The following is a 22,440-nucleotide window of genomic DNA, read 5'->3' as shown; positions in this document are numbered from 1 at the left end:
CTTCACTTGCTACACATGGAGCCACTTACTAATGCCACCTTGATTGGCCGACAATAACAAACGCGTGAAACCCATGTACGCTACGGTAGGTCTTCGGGGCGCAAGTCATGAAAACTACATTAAAATTGAAAACTACATTAAAATATTGAATTAAGAACGTCATGAAATATTATTCTGTTTAGCAATGTCATACAGTGCCTTGCGAAAGTATTCGGCCCCCTTGAACTTTGACCTTTTGCCACATTTCAGGCTTCAAACATAAAGATATAAAACTGTCATTTTTTGTGAAGAATCAACAACAAGTGGGACACAATTATGAAGTGGAACGAAATTTATTGGATATTTCAAACTTTTTTAACAAATAAAAAACTGAAAAATTGGCCGTGCAAAATTATTCAGCCCCTTTACTTTCAGTGCAGCAAATTCTCTCCAGAAGTTCAGTGAGGATCTCTGAATGATCCAATGTTGACCTAAATGACTAATGATGATAAATAGAATCCACCTGTGTGTAATCAAGTCTCCGTATAAATGCACCTGCTCTGTCTCAGTGGTCCGTTGTAAAGCGCAGAGAGCTTCATGAAGCTCAAGGAACACACCAGGCAGGTCCGAGATACTGTTGTGGAGAAGTTTAAAGCCGGATTTGGATACAAAAAGATTTCCCAAGCTTTAAACATCCCAAGGAGCACTGTGCAAGCGATAATATTGAAATGGAAGGAGTATCAGACCACTGCAAATCTACGAAGACCCGGCCGTCCCTCTAAACCTTCAGCTCATACAAGGAGAAGACTGATCAGAGATGCAGCCAAGAGGCCCATGATCACTCTGGATGAACTGCCGAGATCTACAGCTGAGGTGGGAGACTCTGTCCATAGGAGAACAATCAGTCGTATTCTGCACAAATCTGGCCTTTATGGAAGAGTGGCAAGAAGAAAGCCATTTCTTAAAGATATCCATAAAAAGTGTTGTTTAAAGTTTGCCACTAGCCACCTGGGAGACACACCAAACGTGGAAGAAGGTTCTCTGGTCAGATGAAACCAAAATCGAACTTTTTGGCAACAATGCAAACCGTTATGTTTGGCGTAAAAGCAACACAGCTCATCACCCTGAACACACCATCCCCACTGTCAAACATGGTGGTGGCAGCATCATGGTTTGGGCCTGCTTTTCTTCAGCAGGGGCAGGGAAGATGGTTAAAATTGATGGGAAGATGGATGGAGCCAAATACAGGACCATTCTGGAAGAAAACCTGATGGAGTCTGCAAAAGACCTGAGACTGGGACGGAGATTTGTCTTCCAACAAGACAATGATCCAAAACATAAAGCAAAATCTACAATGGAATGGTTCACAAATAAACATATCCAGGTGTTAGAATGGCCAAGTCAAAGTCCAGATCTGAATCCAATCGAGAATCTGTGGAAAGAACTGAAAACTGCTGTTCACAAACGCTCTCCATCCAACCTCACTGAGCTCGAGCTGTTTTGCAAGGACGAATGCAAGGACAAAAATGTCACTCTCGATGTGCAAAACTGATAGAGACATACCCCAAGCGACTTACAGCTGTAATCGCAGCAAAAGATGACGCTACAAAGTATTAACTTAAAGGGGGCTGAATAATTTTGCACGGCCAATTTTTCAGTTTTTTATTTGTTAAAAGTTTGAAATATCCAATAAATTTCGTTCCACTTCATAATTGTGTCCCACTTGTTGTTGATTCTTCACAAAAAATGACAGTTTTATATCTTTATGTTTGAAGCCTGAAATGTGGCAAAAGGTTGAAAAGTTCAAGGGGGCAGAATACTTTCGCAAGGCACTGTAAATATACACTGCTCCAAAAAATAAAGGGAACACTAAAACAACACATCCTAGATCTGAATGAATGAAATAATCTTATTAAATACTATTTTTCTTTGCATAGTTGAATGTGCTGACAGCAAAATCACACAAAAATAATCAATGGAAATCCAATTTATCAACCCATGGAGGTCTGGATTTGGAGTCACACTCAAAATTAAAGTGGAAAACCACACTACAGGCTGATCCAACTTTGATGTAATGTCCTTAAAACATGTCAAAATGAGGCTCAGTAGTGTGTGTGGCCTCCACGTGCCTGTATGACCTCCCTACAACGCCTGGGCATGCTCCTGATGAGGCGGCGGATGGTCTCCTGAGGGATCTCCTCCCAGACCTGGACTAAAGCATCCGTCAACTCCTGGACAGTCTGTGGTGCAACGTGGCGTTGGTGGATGGAGCGAGACATGATGTCCCAGATGTGCTCAATTGGATTCAGGTCTGGAGAACGGGCGGGCCAGTCCATAGCATCAACGCCTTCCTCTTGCAGGAACTGCTGACACACTCCAGCTACATGAGGTCTAGCATTGTCTTGCATTAGGAGGAACCCAGGGCCAAACGCACCAGCATATGGTCTCACAAGGGTTCTGAGGATCTCATCCCGGTACCTAATGGCAGTCTGGCTACCTCTGGCGAGCACATGGAGGACTGTGCGGCCCCCCAAAGAAATGCCACCCCACACCATGACTGACCCGCCGCCAAACCGGTCATGCTGGAGGATGTTGCAGGCAGCAGAACGTTCTCCACGGCGTCTCCAGACTCTGTCACGTCTGTCACGTGCTCAGTGTGAACCTGCTTTCATCTGTGAAGAGCACAGGGCCCCAGTGGCGAATTTGCCAATCTTGGTGTTCTCTGGCAAATGCCAAAACGTCCTGCACGGTGTTGGGCTGTAAGCACAACCCCCACCTGTGGACGTCGGGCCCTCATACCACCCTCATGGAGTCTGTTTCTGACCGTTTGAGCAGACACATGCACATTTGTGGCCTGCTGGAGGTCATTTTGCAGGGCTCTGGCAGTGCTCCTCCTGCTCCTCCTTGCACAAAGGCGGAGGTAGCGGTCCTGCTGCTGGGTTGTTGCCCTCCTACGGCCTCCCCCACGTCTCCTGATGTACTGGCCTGTCTCCTGGTAGCGCCTCCATGCTCTGGACACTACGTTGACAGACACAGCAAACCTTCTTGCCACAGCTCGCATTGATGTGCCATCCTGGATGAGCTGCACTACCTGTGTGGGTTGTAGACTCCGTCTCATGCTACCACTAGAGTGAAAGCACCGCCAGCATTCAAAAGTGACCAAAACATCAGCCAGGAAGCATAGGAACTGAGAAGTGGTCTGTGGTCACCACCTGCAGAACCACTCCTTTATTGGGGGTGTCTTGCTAATTGCCTATAATTTCCACCTGTTGTCTATTCCATTTGCACAACAGCATGTGAAATGCATTGTCAATCAGTGTTGCTTCGTAAGTGGACAGTTTGATTTCCCAGAAGTGTGATTGACTTGGAGTTACATTGTGTTGTTTAAGTGTTCCTTTATTTTTTTGAGCAGTGTATTTAATATTGATAAAGCCTTTTCCATTGATATAATAGGCCTGTTTTTCTTCTTTCTCTTTTTAGTATTAGAATGCTAACGTCCGTTTGGATATTCGAATAACCGTGCCCCTCCCTAGTGAGTGAGTGAACACACACACGGGTTCCAAAGGGTCGGAAACTTACCGGTAAATTTCTGGAAATTTGCCATGGGAAGTTAAGCCCGGGAATGTGGCTTAAATTCATTTTAAAAAAAAGTTCGCTTATTAACAGTGAACCTTTTTTTTGTGGTATACACAAGGCAATTCTAGGTCTTGTGGCATATTTTGGTTAAACTATCCCCAATTCAATGGAATTGCAACCCTCTGCATGCACAGTGTATTCTTCCATCACATGTACAGCTGATTCTCAAGATCTTGCACACTAATGAGATGCTATTGAGCTAAGGACTACATGCTTTCTGATAAGTTTTGATCACAATACTGGGTGGGGTGAATATATTTTATATGACATTTTTTGTTAACTAGTAAATAGTAGCCTACAGCAAAGTGTGTTTAAATAATTTCTAACTTCCTAACAATTTCTGCTAGTTAGTTTTTGCTACCATGTGGGTTTTAGCTTGCTTAAGCCTGCTAACTGAGTGTTAATTCACTTAATTCACTTGTTTCCATACACATTTAATTTTAATACCTTTACTGCAGAAGAATAATGTAGTTGGAAAAGCTGTGTACATTTGCAAATACTGTGACAAATCATATGTGAATAACGCAACAAAGATGCAGAATCATCTGGTCTAAAGTTCACTCAGTGCTCACAACAAGCTACCTCTGACAAAAGTCCCTCTACTTCTATTTGAGGTGAAAATGATGAATCAGACACCTTATCGATAGCAACAGCTCATGGTCCTCCTGGAATCAAGTTGACTCAATGGAGGAACGTAGTCAGAGAAATGCTGATGAATGTCTAGCTCGTGCTGTGTATGCAACTGGTTCACCACTGATGCTGACAGGCAATTTGTATTGGAAGAGATTTCTGAATGTTCTTCACCCAACATACACCCCTCCAACCAGACATGCTTTATCTACTCATTTGGTGGCTACAGAGTTCAAGTGAAGGTCAAGCAAATCATAGAGAAAGCAGACTGTATTGCAATCATCTCTGATGGGTGGCCGAACGATCGTGGGCAAGGAATAATTAACTACATCATCTCCACCCCTCAACCAGTATTCTACAAGAGCACAGACACAAGGGACAACAGACACAGCGGTCTCTTCATTGCAGATGGGCTGAAGGCAGTAATCAATGACCTTGGACCACAGAAGGTATATTTGCACTGGTGACAGACAATGCTGCGAACATGAAGGCTGCTTGGTCTAAAGTGGAGGAGTCCTACCCTCACATCACACCCATTGGCTGTGCTGCTCATGCATCGAATCTGCTCTTCAAGGACATGGCACTGAAAACAATGGATACATTCTACAAGAAACCCAAGGAAACGGTTAGGTATGTGAAGGGTCATCAAGTTATAGCAGCAAAGTGAGAAGAATAAGAGCACCACATTGAAGCTGCCCAGCAACACCTGTTTGTTTTTTTTGTTCACCTTTATTTAACCAGGTAGGCTAGTTGAGAACAAGTTCTCATTTACAACTGTGACATGGCCAAAATAAAGCAAAGCAGTTCGACACATTACAACAACAGAGTTACACATGGAATAAACAAACATACAGTCAATAATAGGGTAGGAAAAAAAGTCTATATACAGTGTGTGCAAATGAGGTAAGATAAGGGAGGTAAGGCAATAAATAGGCCATGGTGGCGAGGTAATTACAATACAGCGATTAAACACTGGAGTGATAGATGTGCAAAAGATGAATGTGCAAGTAGAGATACTGGGGTGCAAAGGAGCAAGATAAATAAATACAGTATGGGGATGAGGTCGTTGGATGGGCTATTTACAGATGGACTATGTACAGGTGCAGTGATCTGTGAGCTGCTCTGACAGCTGGTGCTTAAAGCTAGTGAGGGAGATATGAGTCTCCAGCTTCAGTGATTTTTGCAGTTCGTTCCAGTCATTGGCAGCAGAAAACTGGAAGGAGAAGCGGCCAAAGGAGGAATTGGCATTGGGGGGTGACCAGTGAAATATACCTGCTGGAGTGCGTGCTACGGGTGGGTGCTGCTATGGTGACCAGTGAGCTGAGACAAGGCGGGGCTTTACCTAGCAGAGACTTGTAGATGACCTGGAGCCAGTGGGTTTGGCGACAAGTATGAAGCAAGGGCCAGCAAACGAGAGTGTACAGGTCGCAATGGTGGGTAGTATATGGGGCTTTGATAGACTGGCACTGTGATAGACTGCATCCAATTTGTTGAGTAGAGTGTTGGAGGCTATTTTGTAAATGACGTCGCCGTAATCGAGGATTGGTAGGATGGTCAGTTTTATGAGGGTATGTTTGGCAGCATGAGTGAAATAGGAAGCCGATTCTAGATTTAATTTTGGATTGGAGATGCTTAATGTGAGTCTGGAAGGAGAGTTTACAGTCTAACCAGACACCTAGGTATTTGTAGTTGTCCACATATTCTAAGTCAGAACCGTCCAGAGTAGTGATGCTGGACGGGCGGGCAGCGATCGGTTGAAGAGCATGCATTTAGTTCTACTTGCATTTAAGAGCTGTTGGAGGCCACGGAAGGAGAGTTGTATGGCATTGAAGCTCGTCTGGAGGTTAGTTAATACAGTGTCCAAAGAAGGGCCAGAAGTATACAGAATGGTGTCGCCTGCGTAGAGGTGGATCAGAGAATCACCAGCAGCAAGAGGGACATCATTGATGTATACAGAGAAGAGAGTCGGCCCAAGAATTGAACCCTGTGACACCTCATTAGAGACTGCCAGAGGTCCCTCTGATTTGTCACACTGAACTCTATCAGAGAAGTACTTGGTGAACCAGGCGAGGCAGTCATTTGAGAAACCAAGGCTGTTGAGTCTGCCGATAAGAATGTGGTGATTGACAGAGTCGAAAGCCTTGGCCAGGTCAATGAATACGGCTGCACATTATTGTCTCTTATCGATGGCGGTTATGATATCGTTTAGGACCTTGAGCGTGGCTGAGGTGCACCCATGACCAGCTCTGAAACCTGATTGCATAGCGCAGAAGGTACGGTGGGATTCAAAGTGGTCGGTAATCTGTTTGTTAACTTGGCTTTCGAAGACCTTAGAAAGGCAGGGTAGGATAGATATAGGTCTGTAGCAGTTCGGGTCTAGAGATGACTGCGGCAGCTTTCCAATCTTTGGAAAGAGGTTGACCAGGTATGAAAGAGGTTGACCAGGCTAGTAATAGGGGTTGCAACAATTTCGGCAGATAATTTTAGAAAGAGAGGGTCCAGATTGTCTAGCCTGGCTGATTTGTAAGGGTCCAGATTTTGCAGCTCTTTCAGAACATCAGCTATCTGGATTTGGGTGAAGGAGAAATGGGGGAGGCTTGGGCGAGTTGCTGTGGGAGGTGCAGGGATTTATTATAGTGGATTTATCGGTGGTGACATCGTTTCCTAGCCTCAGTGCAGTGGGCAGCTGGGAGGAGGTGCTCTTATTCTTCATGGACTTTAGTGTCCCAGAACTTTTTTGAGTTTGTGCTGCAGGATGCACATTTCTGTTTGAAAAAGCTAGCCTTTGCTTTCCTAACTGCCTGTGTATATTGGTTCCTAACTTCCCTGAAAAGTTGCATATCGCAGGGGCTATTTGATGCTAATGCAGTACACCACAGGATGTTTTTGTGCTGGTCAAGGGCAGTCAGGTCTGGAGTGAACCAAGGGCTATATCTGTTCCTGGTTCTACATTTTTTGAATGGGGCATGCTTATTTAAGATGGTGAGGAAGGCACTTTTAAAGAATAACCAGGCATCCTCTATTGACGGGATTAGGTCAATATCCTTCCAGGATACCCGGGCCAGGTCGATTAGAAAGGCCTGCTCGCTGAAGTGTGTTTTAGGGAGCGTTTGAAAGTGATGAGGGGTGGTCGTTTGACCGCAGATCCATTACGGATGCAGGCAATGAGGCAGTGATCGCTGAGATCTTGGTTGAAGACAGCAGAGGTGTATTTGGAGGCAAGTTGGTTAGAATGATATCTATGAGAGTGCCTGCATTTATGGATTTGGGGTTGGACCTAGTAGGTTCATTGATAATTTGTGTGAGATTGAGGGCATCAAGCTTAGATTTGTAGGATGGCTGGGGTGTTAAGCATGTCCCAGTTTAGGTCACCTAGCAGCACGAGCTCTGAAGATATTGGGGGGGGGGGGGGGCGCGATCAATTCACATATGGTGTCTAGGGCACAGCTGGGGGCAGAGGGTGGTCTATAACAAGCGGCAACGGTGAGACTTGTTTCTGGAGAGGTGGATTTTTAAAAGAAGAAGTTCGAATTGTTTGGGTACAGACCTGGATAGTAAGACAGAACCCTGCAGGCTATCCCTGCAGTAGATTGCAACTCCACCCCCTTTGGCAGTTCTATCTTGTCGGAAAATGTTATAGTTAGGGATGAAAATTTCAGGGTTTTTGGTGGTCTTCCTAAGCTAGGATTCAGACACGGCTAGGACATCCGGTTCGCAGAATGTGCTCAATCAGTGAATAAAACAAACTTAGGGAGGAGGCTTCTAATGTTAACATGCATGAAACCAAGGCTTTTACAGTTACAGAAGTCAACAAATGAGAGCACCTGGGGAGTAGGAGTGGAGCTAGGCACTGCAGGGCCTGGATTAACCTCTACATCACCAGAAGAACAGAGGAGGAGTAGGATAAGGGTACGGCTAAAGGCTATAAGAACTGGTCGTCTAGTACGTTTGGAACAGAGAGTAAAAGGAGCAGATTTATGGGCGCGATAGAATAGATTCAAGGCATAATGTACAGACAAAGGTATGGTAGGATGTGAATACAGTGGAGGTAAACCTAGGCATTGAGTGACGATGAGAGATAGTCTCTAGAAATATAATTTAAACCAGATGATGTCACCGCATGTGGTCCCGTGTGGCTCAGTTGGTAGAGCATGGTGTTTGCAACGCCAGGGTTGTGGGTTCGATTCCCACGGGGGACCAGTACGGGGAAAAAAAAAGAAAAAAATGTTTTATGAAATGTATGCATTCACTACTGTAAGTCGCTCTGGATAAGAGCGTCTGCTAAATGACTAAAATGTAAATGCATGTGTGGGAGGTGGAACTAAAGGGTTAGCTAAGGCATACTGAGCAGGGCTAGAGGCTCTACAGTGAAATAAGACAATCACTAACCAAAACAGCAATGGACAAAGGCATATTGACATTAGGGAGAGGCATGCGTAGCCGAGTGATCATAGGGGTCCAGTGAGTAGTTAGGCTGGCTAGAGACACAGCTAGCGAGATGGGGCTAGCAAGCTAGCAGAAGGGCCTTAGAGGGACGTCGCGACGGAAGAAGTCTTATAGCCTTGTGCGGAGCCTCCTCGTGCGGTTACGTCGGCAGACCAGTCGTGATGGATTAGTAGTGTTCTGTGTAGTAAAGGGGGTCCAGTCCAATTGGCAAAATAGGTATAGTGGCCCAAGAAATTGGCCAATGGATCTCTTCAGCTAACAGTCCAATATGCTCTAGACAGCTAGCGGGCCGTGGCTAGCAGATGGGCATTCAGGGGACGTCGTGACGTTGTAGCCAGTTGAAGAACCCCCTCGGGCAGATTACGTCGGTAGTCCAGTCATTAAGGATCGGTGGGGCTCCGAACTGGCAGTAAAATAGGTCCAGGCCAATTGGCAAAATAGGTACTGTAGCCCAGGAGTGGCTGATGGACCTCTTCAGCTAGCCGGGAGATGGGCCTAGCATGGGCTAGCTCCAGGCTAATTGGTGCTTGCTTCGGGACAGAGACGTTAGCCAGGAGTAGCCATTCGGATTGCAGCTAGCTAGCTACGATGATCCAGGTGAAAAGATACAGAGCTTGCGATAGGAATCCGGGGATATGGAGAGAAAATAAGTCCAGTATGCTCTGGTTTGAATCGCGTCATGCAAACTGGCGAGAGTTTTCCGAGCTAAAGGTTAGCTGATGACCGCTAGCAGTGGTTAGCTGACTACTAGCTAGCTTCTGTTGGGGTTCAAAAGTAAAGAAAAATACTTTAGAAAAAAGCAGATCCACACCACATTGGGTGAGGCGGGTTGCAGGAGAGTATTCTGAAGTTCAGGTTTAGAAAAATAATTTTAAAAGATATGCGAAGAAAAAAGATACATACACACGACAAGACGTCTGACTGCGACGCCATCTTGGATAGAGTTCTATCTGTTGGGGTGGTGTTGTCATCATGTTTGACAGTCTCCTGGAGGGAAAGGAGTGTCTCCAAGAAATGGCCATAATCACAGCATGCCGATATGGACAGCCCCGTCAAGAGGATCCTCCTCGATGATGTATTTTGGGAGAGAGTGGTAAGCAGCCTGAAACCTATAGCAGTAGCCATTGTACAGATTGAGGGAGACAATGCCATCCTGTCTGATGTTCAGACTCTGCTTGCAGATGTAAGAAGAAATCCGTACTGCCCTGCTCACTTCACTGTTGCTCCAAGCAGAGGAAACTACAGTTCTGAAATGCATCAAAAAGCGTGAAGACCTCTGCCTGAAGCCCATACACGCCGCAGCGTACATGTTGGACCCCATGTATGCTGGCAAGAGCATCCTGTCTGGTGCAGAGATCAACAAGGCTTATGGTGTAATCACTACCATGTCTCACCACCTTGGCCTGGATGAGGGCAGGGTTCTTGGCAGTCTGGCGAAGTACACTTCCAAGCAAGGGCTTTGGAATGGAGATGCAATATGGCAGTCATACCAACATATCTCATCAGCCACCTGGTGGAAGGGACTTTGTGGATCTGAGGTTCTTTCCCCTGTTGCTGCCATCATCCTCCAAATCCCACCAACATCAGCCGCCTCAGAGCGCAACTGGCCCTTGTTTGGGAACACACACGCACCAAAGCACGGAACAGGCTTACCGATACAAGGGTTGAACAATTGGTGGCCATCCGGGCATATTCGAGGCTTTTTGAGCCTAACAACGAGCCATCCTCAACAAGGTTGGAAAGTGACAGTGAAGATGAGGCCTCAGAGTCTGATGTTCAAGAGGTGGACATTGAGGTCCAGGGAGAAGACATGGAAGCCTGAGAGGAAGACAGTCTAGAAACTAAAGCTTTGGTTATCATTTTACAGATGTTGAAAAGGTTTTGGGATATGCGATGGATCATTCAATATTCCCTTTCTTTTGTTGTTCAGTGAAATCATCCCATGTGAAGAATCAACTCACTAATTAAAGTACACTTATCAATACAAATATTTTTATTGGTAGGATTTAATCATTTGCAATTACGTCTACTTATGGTCAGGTACATGTTTCTGTCTCCATATGATATGGTAAATATGTCCGATGCAAAAAACTACATTTAAATGGTATTAATATTAATTTGCATATATTCCCGTTAATTCCCACAGAATATGTCCACCTCTGAATATTCCCCAAAATGTGCAACCCTAATACACAGACTACAAGTTTTCACAAACTGCATTTCATCTCCCTCTGTAAATCTGGTAAAGTGACAACCAATTCACCCCACGTAGAATCCTCTCTCTCATCTATCTACCCCTGGCAGAGATCAACTTGTCTAGTAATGTGTGCGAGGAGAGCTTGAGTACCGCTATCATGCTAATCACACATTAGCACTGCGGACCATCTGCCATCTTCATTTGCTGCAGCATTTTGTTAGTCTCACCCATTCATAAGGAGTGATTCACACCCTCACTAGCAGAGCAGAGTCTAGAGTACCGATAAAAACACTGACACAATGTGCCTAAACTGTCTAAGTAAATAGTAGGCTACACCTAACCCACACTGTTGGGGTAGGATAAATGGAGCAGCCAAGATAACATATATGTAGGCCATACTGACACCTAGGCTAATGAAATTTCAAATCAAAATGTTTTGTCACATGCTTTGTTAACAGGTGTATACCATTTACATTTACATTTTAGTCATTTAGCAGACGCTCTTATCCAGAGCGACTTACAGTAGTGAATGCATACATTTCATACATTTTTTTTTTTTTTTTTAATTCCCGTACTGGTCCCCCGTGGAAATCAAACCCAAAACCCTGGCGTTGCAAACACCATTCTCTACCAACTGAGCCACACGGGACCATAGACTGGGATCATAGACTGGGATCATAGACTGACCAGGTGAATCAAGGTGAAACCTATGTCATGGAAAGAGCAGGTATACCAACAGTGAAATGCTAACTTAAGGGCCTTGTCCAACATTGTATTAAAAAAAATATATTAAAAAAATTATAGTAACAAGGAATACACAATGAGCAATGCTAGCTTGGCTATATACACATGGTACCAGGACAGAGTCGAGTTGCAGGGGTATTTCCGTTATCTTCCTCAATTAATGGGAATTATGTACATATTAGAAATGGGTAAACTGGCTAGGCAACAGGATAAGATCGATAAGACAGTGGCAGCAACGTATGTGAGTGGTGTGGAAGTGTGTGTGTGTGGGCGAATGTGTGTAAGTGTGAATGTGTTGGAGTGTCAATGTAAGTACAGTACCAGTGAAAAGTTGACACCTACTCATTCAAGTTACTTTATTTTTGACTATTTTCTACATTGTAAAATAGACAAGACATCAAAACCATTAAATAACACATATGGAATCATGTAGTAACCCCCAAAAAAAAAACATATTTTATATTTGAGATTCTTCAAAGTAGACACCCTTTTCCTTGACAGCTTGGCATTCTCTCAACCAGCTTCACCAGGAATGCTTTTCCAACAGTCTTGAAGGAGTTCCCACATATGCTGAGCACTTGTTGACTGCTTTTCCTTCACTCTGCAGTCTAACTCATCCCAAACCATCTCAATTGGGTTGAGGTCAGGTGATTGTGGAGGCCAGGTCATCTGATGCAGCACTCCATCATTCTCCTTCTTGGTCAAATAGCCCTTACATAGCCTGGAGGTGTGTTGGGTCATTGTCCTGTTGAAAAACAAAATGATAGTGGGCCTAAACCCAAACCAGATCGTGCAAGAATGCTGTAGTAGCCATGCTGGTTAAGTGTGCCTTGAACTCTAAATAAATCACTGACAGTGTCACCAGCAAAGCACCCCCCCATAATCACACTTCCTCTTCCATGCTTCACGGTGGGAACCACACATGCGGAGATCATCCTTTCACATACTCTGTCTCACAAAGACAGCTGTTGGAACCAAACACCTCAAATTTGGACTCAGACCAAAAGGACAGTTTAGACTGGTGGTAATGTACATTGCTTGTGTTTCTTGGCCCAAGCAAGTCCCTTCTTATTGGGGTCCTTTAGAAGTGGTTTCTTTGCAGCAATTTGACCATGAAGACCTGATTCACACAGTCTACTCTGAACAGTTGATGTTGAGATGTCTGTTACTTTTTATTTGGGCTGCAGTCTGAGGTGCAGTTAATTGCTGATTTCCGAGGCTGGTAACGCCAATGAACTTATTCTCTGCAGCAGAGGTAACTCTGGGTCTTCCATTCCTGTGGCGGTCTTTGTGAGAGGCAGTTTCATCATAGCGCTTTTTGGTTTTTGTAACTGCACTTCAGGAAACTTTCAAAGTTCTTGACATTTTCTGTATTGACTGACCATGTCTTAAAGTAATGGACTGTCGTTTCTCTTCGCTAATTTGAGCTGTTCTTGCCATAATATGAACTTGGTCTTTTACCAAATAGGGCTATCTTCTGTATATCACCCCTACCTTGTCCCAACACAACTGATTGGCTCAAACACATTAAGGAAAGAAACTCCACAAATGTACTTTTACCAAGGCACACCTGTTAATTGCAATGCATTCCAGGTGACTACCTCACAAAGCTGGTTGAGAGAATGCCAAGAGTGTGCAAAGTTGTCAGAGGCAAAGGGTGGCCACTTTGAAGAATCTCAAATATATTTTGATTTAACATTTTTTGGGGGTTAGTACATGATTCCATGAGTTATTTCATAGTTTTGATATCTTCACTACTATTCTTCAATGTAGAAAATATTAAAAATAAATAAAGACCCTTGAATGAGTAGGTGTGTCCAAATGTTTGACTGGTAGTATTAATGCTGCAATAGTTTGTGTCGGGGGGATAGGGTCAGTCTGTTATATTTGGAGTATTTCTCCTGTCTTATCCAGTGTCCTTTGTTAATTTAAGTATGCTCTCTCTTTCTCAGAGGACCTGAGCCCTAGGACCATGCCTCAGGGCTACCTGGCCTGATGACTCCTTGCTGTCCCCAGTCCACCTGGTCGTGCTGCTGCTCCAGATTCTGTTCTGCTTGCGACTCTGGAACCCTGACCTGTTCACCAGATGTGCTACCTGTCCCAGACCTGCTGTTTTCAACTCTCAAGAGACAGCAGGAGCGGTAGAGATACTCTGAATGATCGGCTATGGAAATCCAACTGACATTTACTCCTGAGGTGCTGACCTGTTGCACCCTCTACAACCACTGTGATTATTATTATGATTATTATTATGACCCTGCTGGTCATCTATGAACATTTGAACATCTTGGCCATGTTCTGTTATAATCTCCACCCAGCACAGCCAGAAGAGGACTGGCCACCCCTCAAAGCCAGTTTGCTCTCTAGGTTTCTTCCTAGGTTCTGGCCTTTCTAGGGAGTGCCACCGTGCTTCTACACCTGCATTGCTTGGTGTTTGGGGTTTTAGGCTGGGTTTCTGTACAGCACTTTGTGACATCAGCTGATGTAAGAAGGGCTTTATAAATACATTTGATTGATTGACTCGTACTGTATGTGTGTGTATGTGGGTAGAGTCCAGTGTGTGCAGAGAGCCAAAAGGAGTTAGTCAAAAATGGTCAATGCAGATAGTCTGGGTAGCTATTTTAACTAGGGATGCACAATATATATAAAACATGTTTTAATTTTTTATGAAATAAATGTCAACATTGGTATCGGCCGATGTCTAGTTTAACGCCGATGTGCAAAACCGATGTCAAAGCTGACGTGCATACCTATATAAACGTAGGTACATAACGTAACAACGGCACGTAAAATGTTGCGCTATACGTGCAACACAGCATTCCTAAAGTAGCCCACAATGTCTGCTGTGTGGATCGAGCAGTCAACAAAACAAAATTCCTGCGAGACAACTCAAAGGCAAAATCCATTAAAGCCAAGATAATGGAATTCATTGCCCTTGACAATCAACCGTTCTCTGCTGTGGGTGGTGATGGCTTTCACCGACTGGTCGAGCACCGGTTAACACTACCAAGTGGGCTATTTTTCAGATGTTGCCCTACCGGAGTTACACAGTAATAGTGTCACTGCTATTAGCTCCACGACATGTGTAACCGATGTGAAATGGCTAGTTAGTTAGCGGTGGTGCGCGCTAATAGCGTTTCAATCAGTGACGTCACTCGCTCTGAGACTTGAAGTAGGGTTTCCCCTTGCGTTGCAAGGGCCGCGGCTTTTGTGGCGCGATGGGTAACGATGCTTCGGTGGGTGTCAGTTGTTGATAGCACCAATACAACCAGCCTGAAAACAATTACCAGTAGAAACTGCAGTCGTTTCCATTATTCTCAGCAATGATTTAGGAATCCTTGTGAGTAAGTATTAGCTAGATTGCCTATTGAAATTAAGTTTGTGCAAATAAATAGCTAGCCAGTTATTAAACCCTGTTGCTCAAACCTAACGTCATAAGCAGCCATCTGGCTAGTGAGGCTCGACCGGACCGGGTTATGTGTTGTGAAGCAAGCCACAATAAGGATTAAGCACAATAGTGGAATTTGCGGCAAGCCTTCGAAATAAAAGTATGGCATTGACAGTGATGCAAATGAACACAAAGTAGAATGTCAAAATTTTATTTTTTAGGCTAACTGCAAAGTCCACTATTGTGGCTAGCTTCACAGATGGGTCTGACCACCATTAATAAAATAAGAACTGTCTTATAAATTAGGGTTATTTTAGATGACACCTAACTATATAGCTAGGTGTCATCTACTGAAACAGATGTCTTTTTGCTATGTTTTTGGGGAAGAACATTGTTTGCATCCATGAGCTAGCTAGCTTTTTTTTATGACCAGCATTGTAGGTGCGCGAGACAACTTAATCAGCATCATAGCATACGTATCAATGAATCGTTGTGACATGAAATATGAGTGATATTGTAATCAATGTGTAATAACTAAGTAAAAAATGTATGAAAGCGTTAAATGTGACGTGCAGTCATATTCAGGTCCTGATTGGTCAACAAGCTTATTTGACGTGTCAAATAGGAAAACATTTTGACACTCAAAGACCCAAACGGTGTTCCATAGAAATCCTGGTTGAGAATGAAACGACTGAACAAATGAACAACTAAACAGCACAGCAAGTAAGTGAAAGAAATAGGTTTATGTTATGTTTTACTGGTAATGGGGACATGCATAAATGCCAACAAAATAACTATTTGGTCAGTGTGTTGGGTGTGTGTGTGTAAACTTTACTTAACTACCCAAGTCAGTTAAGAACAAATTCTTATTTACAAATGACAGCATACCCTGGACAACGCTGGGCCAATTGTACGCCCCCCTACGGGACTCCAAATCACGGCCGGACGGTTTGAATCCAGGCTGTGTAGTGACACATCTTGCACTGAGATGCAGTGCCTTAGACTGCTGTGTCCATGTGTGTTAACTATTTAACTGTGTTAGAATGCTTTTCGGTATAATTTTTAGGGCCTTCCTCCGACACAGCCTGATGTAGATGGGATGAATGGCAGGGAGTTCAACCCCAGTGATGTACATGGTCGTACACACTACAGTACCCTCTGTAGCGCATTGCGGTCGGATGCCGAGCAGTTGCCATACCAAGCAGTGATGCAGCCAGTCAAGATGCTCTGCAAACTTGATGGTGTTGGAGTCATGCACATCCACACAGTCGTGGGTGAACCGGGAGTACAGAAGGGGACTAAGCACGCACCCCTCCAGGGCCCCACGTGTTGAGGGTCAGCGTGGCGGATGTGTTGTTGCTTACCCTCACCACGTGGGGGCGGCCTGTCAGGAAGTCCAAGATCCAGTTGCAGAGGCAGGCGTTTAGTCCCAGGGACCTTAGCTTAGTGATGAGTTTGTTGGGTCAATGAACAGCATTCTCACATAGCTGCTCCTTTTGTCCAGTCAAAGGCCAGTGTGGAGTGCAATAGAGATTACATCATCTGTGGATCCGTTTGGGCGGTATACGAATTGGAGTGGGTGCAGGGTTTCTGGGATGACTTTGTTTATGTGAGCCATGACCAGGCTTTCAAAGCATTTCATGGCTACATATGGGGCGATAGTCATTTAGACAGGTCACCTTGGCGTTCTTGGGCACAGACCTTAATCTCAGAAATCAAATGTTTGCTTTTAACCAATGCAGTCACAGCTTCTCTGTGCCATTGTAAACCAGTCTACTAAATTTCAGTCACTTTTGGACTAAGTCAGTGTTGTGTGGGTACATCAGGCAAAAATCTCAAAATGTATATTTTTCCTCCCTCTGACATTTTCTCACACAATGTACATACATCACCTACAGGCCATTAATGTCACCTCCCTTCAGAGACAGCTCCCTCGAGACCCTCACTCCAGATGTCGCTCTTTATATCCACACTCAAGTTGGCCAAAATTCACCCAACTTATCGTGGGAAGCTTGTGGAAGGCTACCTGAAACATTTGACCTAAGTTAAACAATTTAAAGGCAATGCTACCAAATACTAATTGAGTGTATGTAAACTTCTGACCCACTGGGAATGTGATGAAAGAAATAAAAGCTGAAATAAATCATTCTCTCTACTATTATTCTGACATTTCATATTCTTAAAATCAAGTGGTGATCCTAATTGACCTAAGACAGGGAATTTTTACTAGGAATAAATGTCAGGAATTGTGAACAATTGAGTTTAAATGTATTTGGCTAAGGCGTATGTAAACTTCCGACTTCAACTGTATATAAATATGCTACACATTGTGTTGTTAATCACTCTAAAATGAATATAAACTTTATTGATCTTAAAAATGTCCGTTACATGCGTATAGATTTTTACTTTAGAAATGTGTCTGATGGAAGACGTTTTGTGATGTCATCTTTAAAAAGTTATCCTAAGCCCACTTCAGATACATGAGACATGATTTTACTACATTTACATTTCAGTCATTTAACACGCACTCTTATCCAGAACGACATAGAGGAGCAATTAGGGTTAAGTGCCTTGCTCAAGGGCACATAGATGATTCACATAGTGGGCTCAGGTATTGGAACCAGCGACCTTTCGGTTACTGTCCCAATGCCCTTAACCGCTAGGTATACTGCAGCGCAGTTTGCTTGATCTGAGTTTTTTTTAACGTCTCATGTCGGCTGCTGGATTTCCCAAAATGCAACATATCAAATCTTTAGCTAAAGTCTTGCAACAAGACAGATCCATTTAGCTAATTAGAGAACACTGCGCTAACACTCGTTCAGTCAAGCAGCTAGCTAACCTAGCTTGCTTATATTTCTCTGACAAGTCAAAGTGTGCCCTGTGTCTGGTGCATACATATTTCATGATACAATACCCTGATGCAAGTGGCAACTTTGTTTCGTTGTCATTGTAAAGAGGCACCGTTACTGTGGCAACGGTCTGATCTGAATGCCAGGTCTTCAGTCAGCTGATCTACATCAAAACATTCTAAAATTGGCTAGTTTTGTCTTGAGTCTTATGTTGCCTGTTGTATCTGAACTGGGCATTAGGCCTATCCTTGACCTCAGAAACCATGAAAGTAGTGCACGCCTGCACAGGTTTTGAGCTTATGTGAATTTGAGAACAAAGCAGTTTAATAAGGTTAGCCTACATCAAGCAGAGAGGAAAACTGCTGTGTAGTACAGATTTCCTTGCAGCGTGCAATGAAATGTCATCAATATTTCCCCACAGGTGACTAAGGCTGGGCGAGTGGACGTCAATGTTTAGGCCTATTTGCTGTAAACAAAACAGCAGTTGGCAGTATAAATGACAATCTAGTGTTAGTGGGACAATAGCCTTTTGCAATAAAAACAACACTTGTTATTACCAAAACTAAGACCGTACAATGCATTTTAGCTCTATTGAGACTATGAATAGCCAAATATATATATATTTTTAAAGATTGAACCTGAGAGAAATTTCCAAAATGCCTCAAATTTATCCCTGAGGGGTATTCTATTAAGCAAGCTAGATCTACTTAGGGTTTCCAAATCAAATCGTATTGGTCACATACATATATTTTGCAATGTTATTGTGGGTGTATTGTGTGTTCCAAGTTCCAACAGTGCAGTAGTATCTAACAATTCGCAACAATACACACATATCTAAAAGTTAAATGGAATTTAGAAATATATAAATATTAGGACGAGCAATGTCAGAGTAGCATTGACTAAAACACAGTAGAAGAGAATACAGTATATACATATGAGATGAGTAAAGCAGTAAGTAAACAATTTTAAAAGTGACTAGTGTTCCATTATTAAAGTGACCAGTAATTCCATATCTGTCTATATAGGGCAGCAGCCTCTAAGGTTCAGGGTTGAGTAACCGGGTGGTAGCCAGCTTTCCAAAGCTAGCTAGCCTCACATTTTAGTTCAGGCTTCATCCGTGCTACGACAGTGGATATCACTCATCCGCCTGCAACAAACTCTAGCAGGCTTGTAACTGCGCGTGCATGTCGCACATGGCTAGTCGAATGCCAAACTCTTCTTAGATCCATGGCCAAGTTAGTGCCACATTTTCATTTGTGCCAAAATCAAAATGAAAGAAAAGTTCTTGAAAATTAGGCCTAGGCTTTTAGAAATGTCTTTATTTCTTACTTATCTTTAATGCTGTCTTTGGTGTGCTTATCGCTCCTATCTGTGGAACAGGTTGTCGTCATAGACATAATCCATAGTCCATAGAACCTCTAACCCTGGCAATTTGACGATTAAACCCATTGGGTACACTAGCAATGGCAGCCAGTCTTAACTTGAATGAGAACTGCCATATATGGATTATACAGTAGGTCTATGGTTGATTGTAGCTGTCTGTTTGCCTTTCACAAATTTATGAATCCAATAGTGCAAAAGCAAATGCTGTTATTTCTAAAATGTGTTGTGATAGGAAAATTAGGTATTTTAACATTAAATATTTTATTAATCAAATGTTTTAATCTGTTGTCTTACTCAAATGAAGGGGGTGATCTTTGCAAGGTTAGGCCCATCTGATTTCATTGGTTCTCAACTCATGGCTTAGACACTTCATTCAGGGTTAATGAAGTCCTTAGTTCGCCTGCTCCGGAGCAGGTTAGTTCTGAAGGATTCGTTGCTATAGAAATTTTCCTGGCTAAAAGGTGAGCCACTTTTGTGGTACCGGTTACCCTGAGTTCAACTCAGAGTTGACCAAAGTTACCTCGCCAACACCTCAAACTCCGTTCGTAGTATTGGGCTCTGAAGCTGAAGAAGTGTTTCAAAATTCCAAACCAGAACTTTCAGAACTAAATGAGTCAATCCACAAAGCCTGAAAGTAAAGCCACACTGCCATGGCCTCCTCCCTACCACGTAAACAAAACCACAACTACCAGGGAGGCTGACAGTGAGAGTAGCCTGGAGACAGGCAAAATTCTGTGTGCCTCAAAACTACCCACAGCCAAGAGAGCTAAGCCAAGACTGCATGACTCTCCAGCCTCCTCAATGAACAGGCCACTGAAATAGGCCTCAACATCTGGTGAAAATAAATAAAATAATACATTTCAAAATGAAGAGGACTGAGATGAGAGAAACTACCTGTCATTAACATTAGACAAGCTCCTTGTCCCCCCCCCAAAAAAAAATTCAAGGGTTAACATGTTCTAGAATAGATAGTCTAGAGTCTATGTCTAACGATCAAGGAAAGCAAACCAAAGTGACTGATGATCATCACACCAGAAAACTGCAGGTACTAGCCCCTGGAGCTCTCAGGGCCATTGTCTTGAGGCTCAGGTGCTTATACAAATCTGCCTTCTGCAAACACCGGATTTGGACTGAACCAATACATGGGCTTGAGGAGACGAAAATGACATGACCTCCTCTGATGTCCAGGATCCGTCAATTCAAATCCCAGCTCTACAAATGTGTGAAAATAAGTTCGGTACTCACCAAAATATGGAGTTTCGCAGAGCAACAATCACCATGACAGTCGTTACGCAAGGCTGTAATACCATTACGCTTGCAGAGCCGGCTAATGGGATCCTGAGCGTCAGAGGAGATCTCGTCATATTAATTGTCTCCTCAAGACCAGGTTGTACTGGTTCAGATTAGGATAGCGAGTCTCACCTCTAGCTTTCTGGCCCCAGGCAGAGGTGGTCCCTCAACACAGGTGGTCCCTCAACACAGATGGTCCCTCAACACAGATTACTGTAGATATTGCATTTCCCAAGCCTATCCATAACCATTGGCTGGAAGCTTAAAAACAGTCACTGAATCTCCTCCTACATCCGCCTATTCCTCCTCTGAACAGGACATTGTTGTAAATGTTGGCTCTGATAGACAGTAAATATGTGTTAGACATGATTCCCAACATATCATTAGAGGATCAAACTAACCATTGCTAATTTAGCAATGCCAATGGCCATAGCTTGGCACATCTGTAGATATTAGCTAGGTGACTAGGTAATTAACGTTAGTTCACGTTAAGTGATGAAGACTTCACTTTACTAGCTAACACGGACCTAAATAAATGGTAAAAAAAAAAAATGCTGTATTTTCAGTACGTTTCTCAAATTATGACGTTCTCGAAACATATTGAATAATAAATTACCATACTTTCTTTACATATTTTTGCACCCAAGTAGCCAGCTGGCTAAAAGTTAGCATCTAATAGCTAACGATAACGTTATAGTTTGAGTAAAGCCCACACCCAAGCTCTGGACACAATATCGCTCACTCCACCATACCTCTTTCCTATCCTGGAGGCACTCAAGCACAGCCAGGTTATTGTTCCAGGAATGTTTTGGACAAAGCCTGGTCAAGTCCTCCCGACAAGCCCCCTCTTCGGCCAGCTTCCAGCCGCTGCTCCGTCTACGAGGTGGCGAGGCCGCGACGACTGGAGAACCTCCATTTACAGCAGCCGGCACTGCGGCTTGGTTTTGAGCCTGGATATTAACCCTAACTGCAGTATTGGCGATTACACTGTTCGCAGATTTCTGTCCTCGAATGGGATGCATATACAAAAGGACAGACATCAAAAGCATTAGAGGAACACGTCTACAAGCCGCCATCTTCGGATAACTAGCTAGCTTGGATTGCTAGCTACAAATTATGACTACAGTGGGATGGGACGTTTTCGTGCATACGTCGGCGTGTGCGTTGTTGGCAACCTCAAGTCATAGAGCTACATTTTCTAGACTGAACATCTAATTGGGAACATTGATATGGTGCGACTCGTTAGTTTCTCTGTATCACAATCACCCTTTTAACTTGCAATAAACACAAGTAGATATAGTTTGGGACTCTATACGGCTGCGTTTACACTGGAAACCAAATTCTGATATTTTTCCCAATAATTGATCTTTTGACTACATCAGATCTTTTCACGTAGGCTCTTTTTAAGCTGTTCTGATTGGCCAACAGACCAATTAGTGGAAAAATATCAGAATTGAGCTGCCTGTGTAAATTCGCTATCGCAATGGGGAAATCTAGTACTTTTGTTTCTATAATCTGACTTCTGTCTGCTCTCATTTGTTCCTGACTTAACCCATGATACTGATATTTAATCTATGAAAATACAAAATCATTGATTACTGATCTTTAAAAGAGCACTATAGACAATGCTCATTGTTGAAGACAATGTTTATTATTGAAAAAATATGATTTATGAAAATAGCAAGCTAGCTAACTGTTTGCAGCTAGCAATCTGCAGTATGAATCACACACCAGGATAGGATTGGGCAGTACAATGTATATACCGTACAACAGGGTATTTGGAAAAAGACCCAGGAGGGTTTTTCAATACCGCCAATACTGTTGAAACACTTACGATTTTTTATAAATGTGGAGATTTTTAAGTACATACCTGCAGTCAACAAGCGCAATATGTTAGG

At 43.4% G+C, this 22,440-nt stretch overlaps 1 protein-coding gene across 2 annotated transcripts in view; it reads right to left on the bottom strand.

The window, feature by feature from the left end:
* The window catches only part of LOC106584534 (Golgi apparatus protein 1), a 43,995-nt gene extending 22,314 nt beyond the window's left edge, over positions 1-21,681 (bottom strand). The window contains exon 1 of one of the 2 annotated variants that reach the window (XM_082968093.1): positions 21,295-21,681. In XM_082968093.1, the coding sequence (XP_082824219.1) occupies positions 21,295-21,618 (324 nt within the window). In that variant the 5' untranslated portion in view covers positions 21,619-21,681. The remainder of the gene's footprint in view (positions 1-21,294) is intronic. The other variant, XM_014169938.3, reaches the window with a different exon arrangement.
* Positions 21,682-22,440: the final 759 nt, after the last annotated feature.

Source organism: Salmo salar, chromosome 23, assembly GCF_965601325.2.
Source record: "Salmo salar chromosome 23, fSalSal1, whole genome shotgun sequence".
NCBI classification, from domain to species: domain Eukaryota; kingdom Metazoa; phylum Chordata; class Actinopteri; order Salmoniformes; family Salmonidae; genus Salmo; species Salmo salar.
This window is presented reverse-complemented; position numbering and strand designations above follow the sequence as displayed.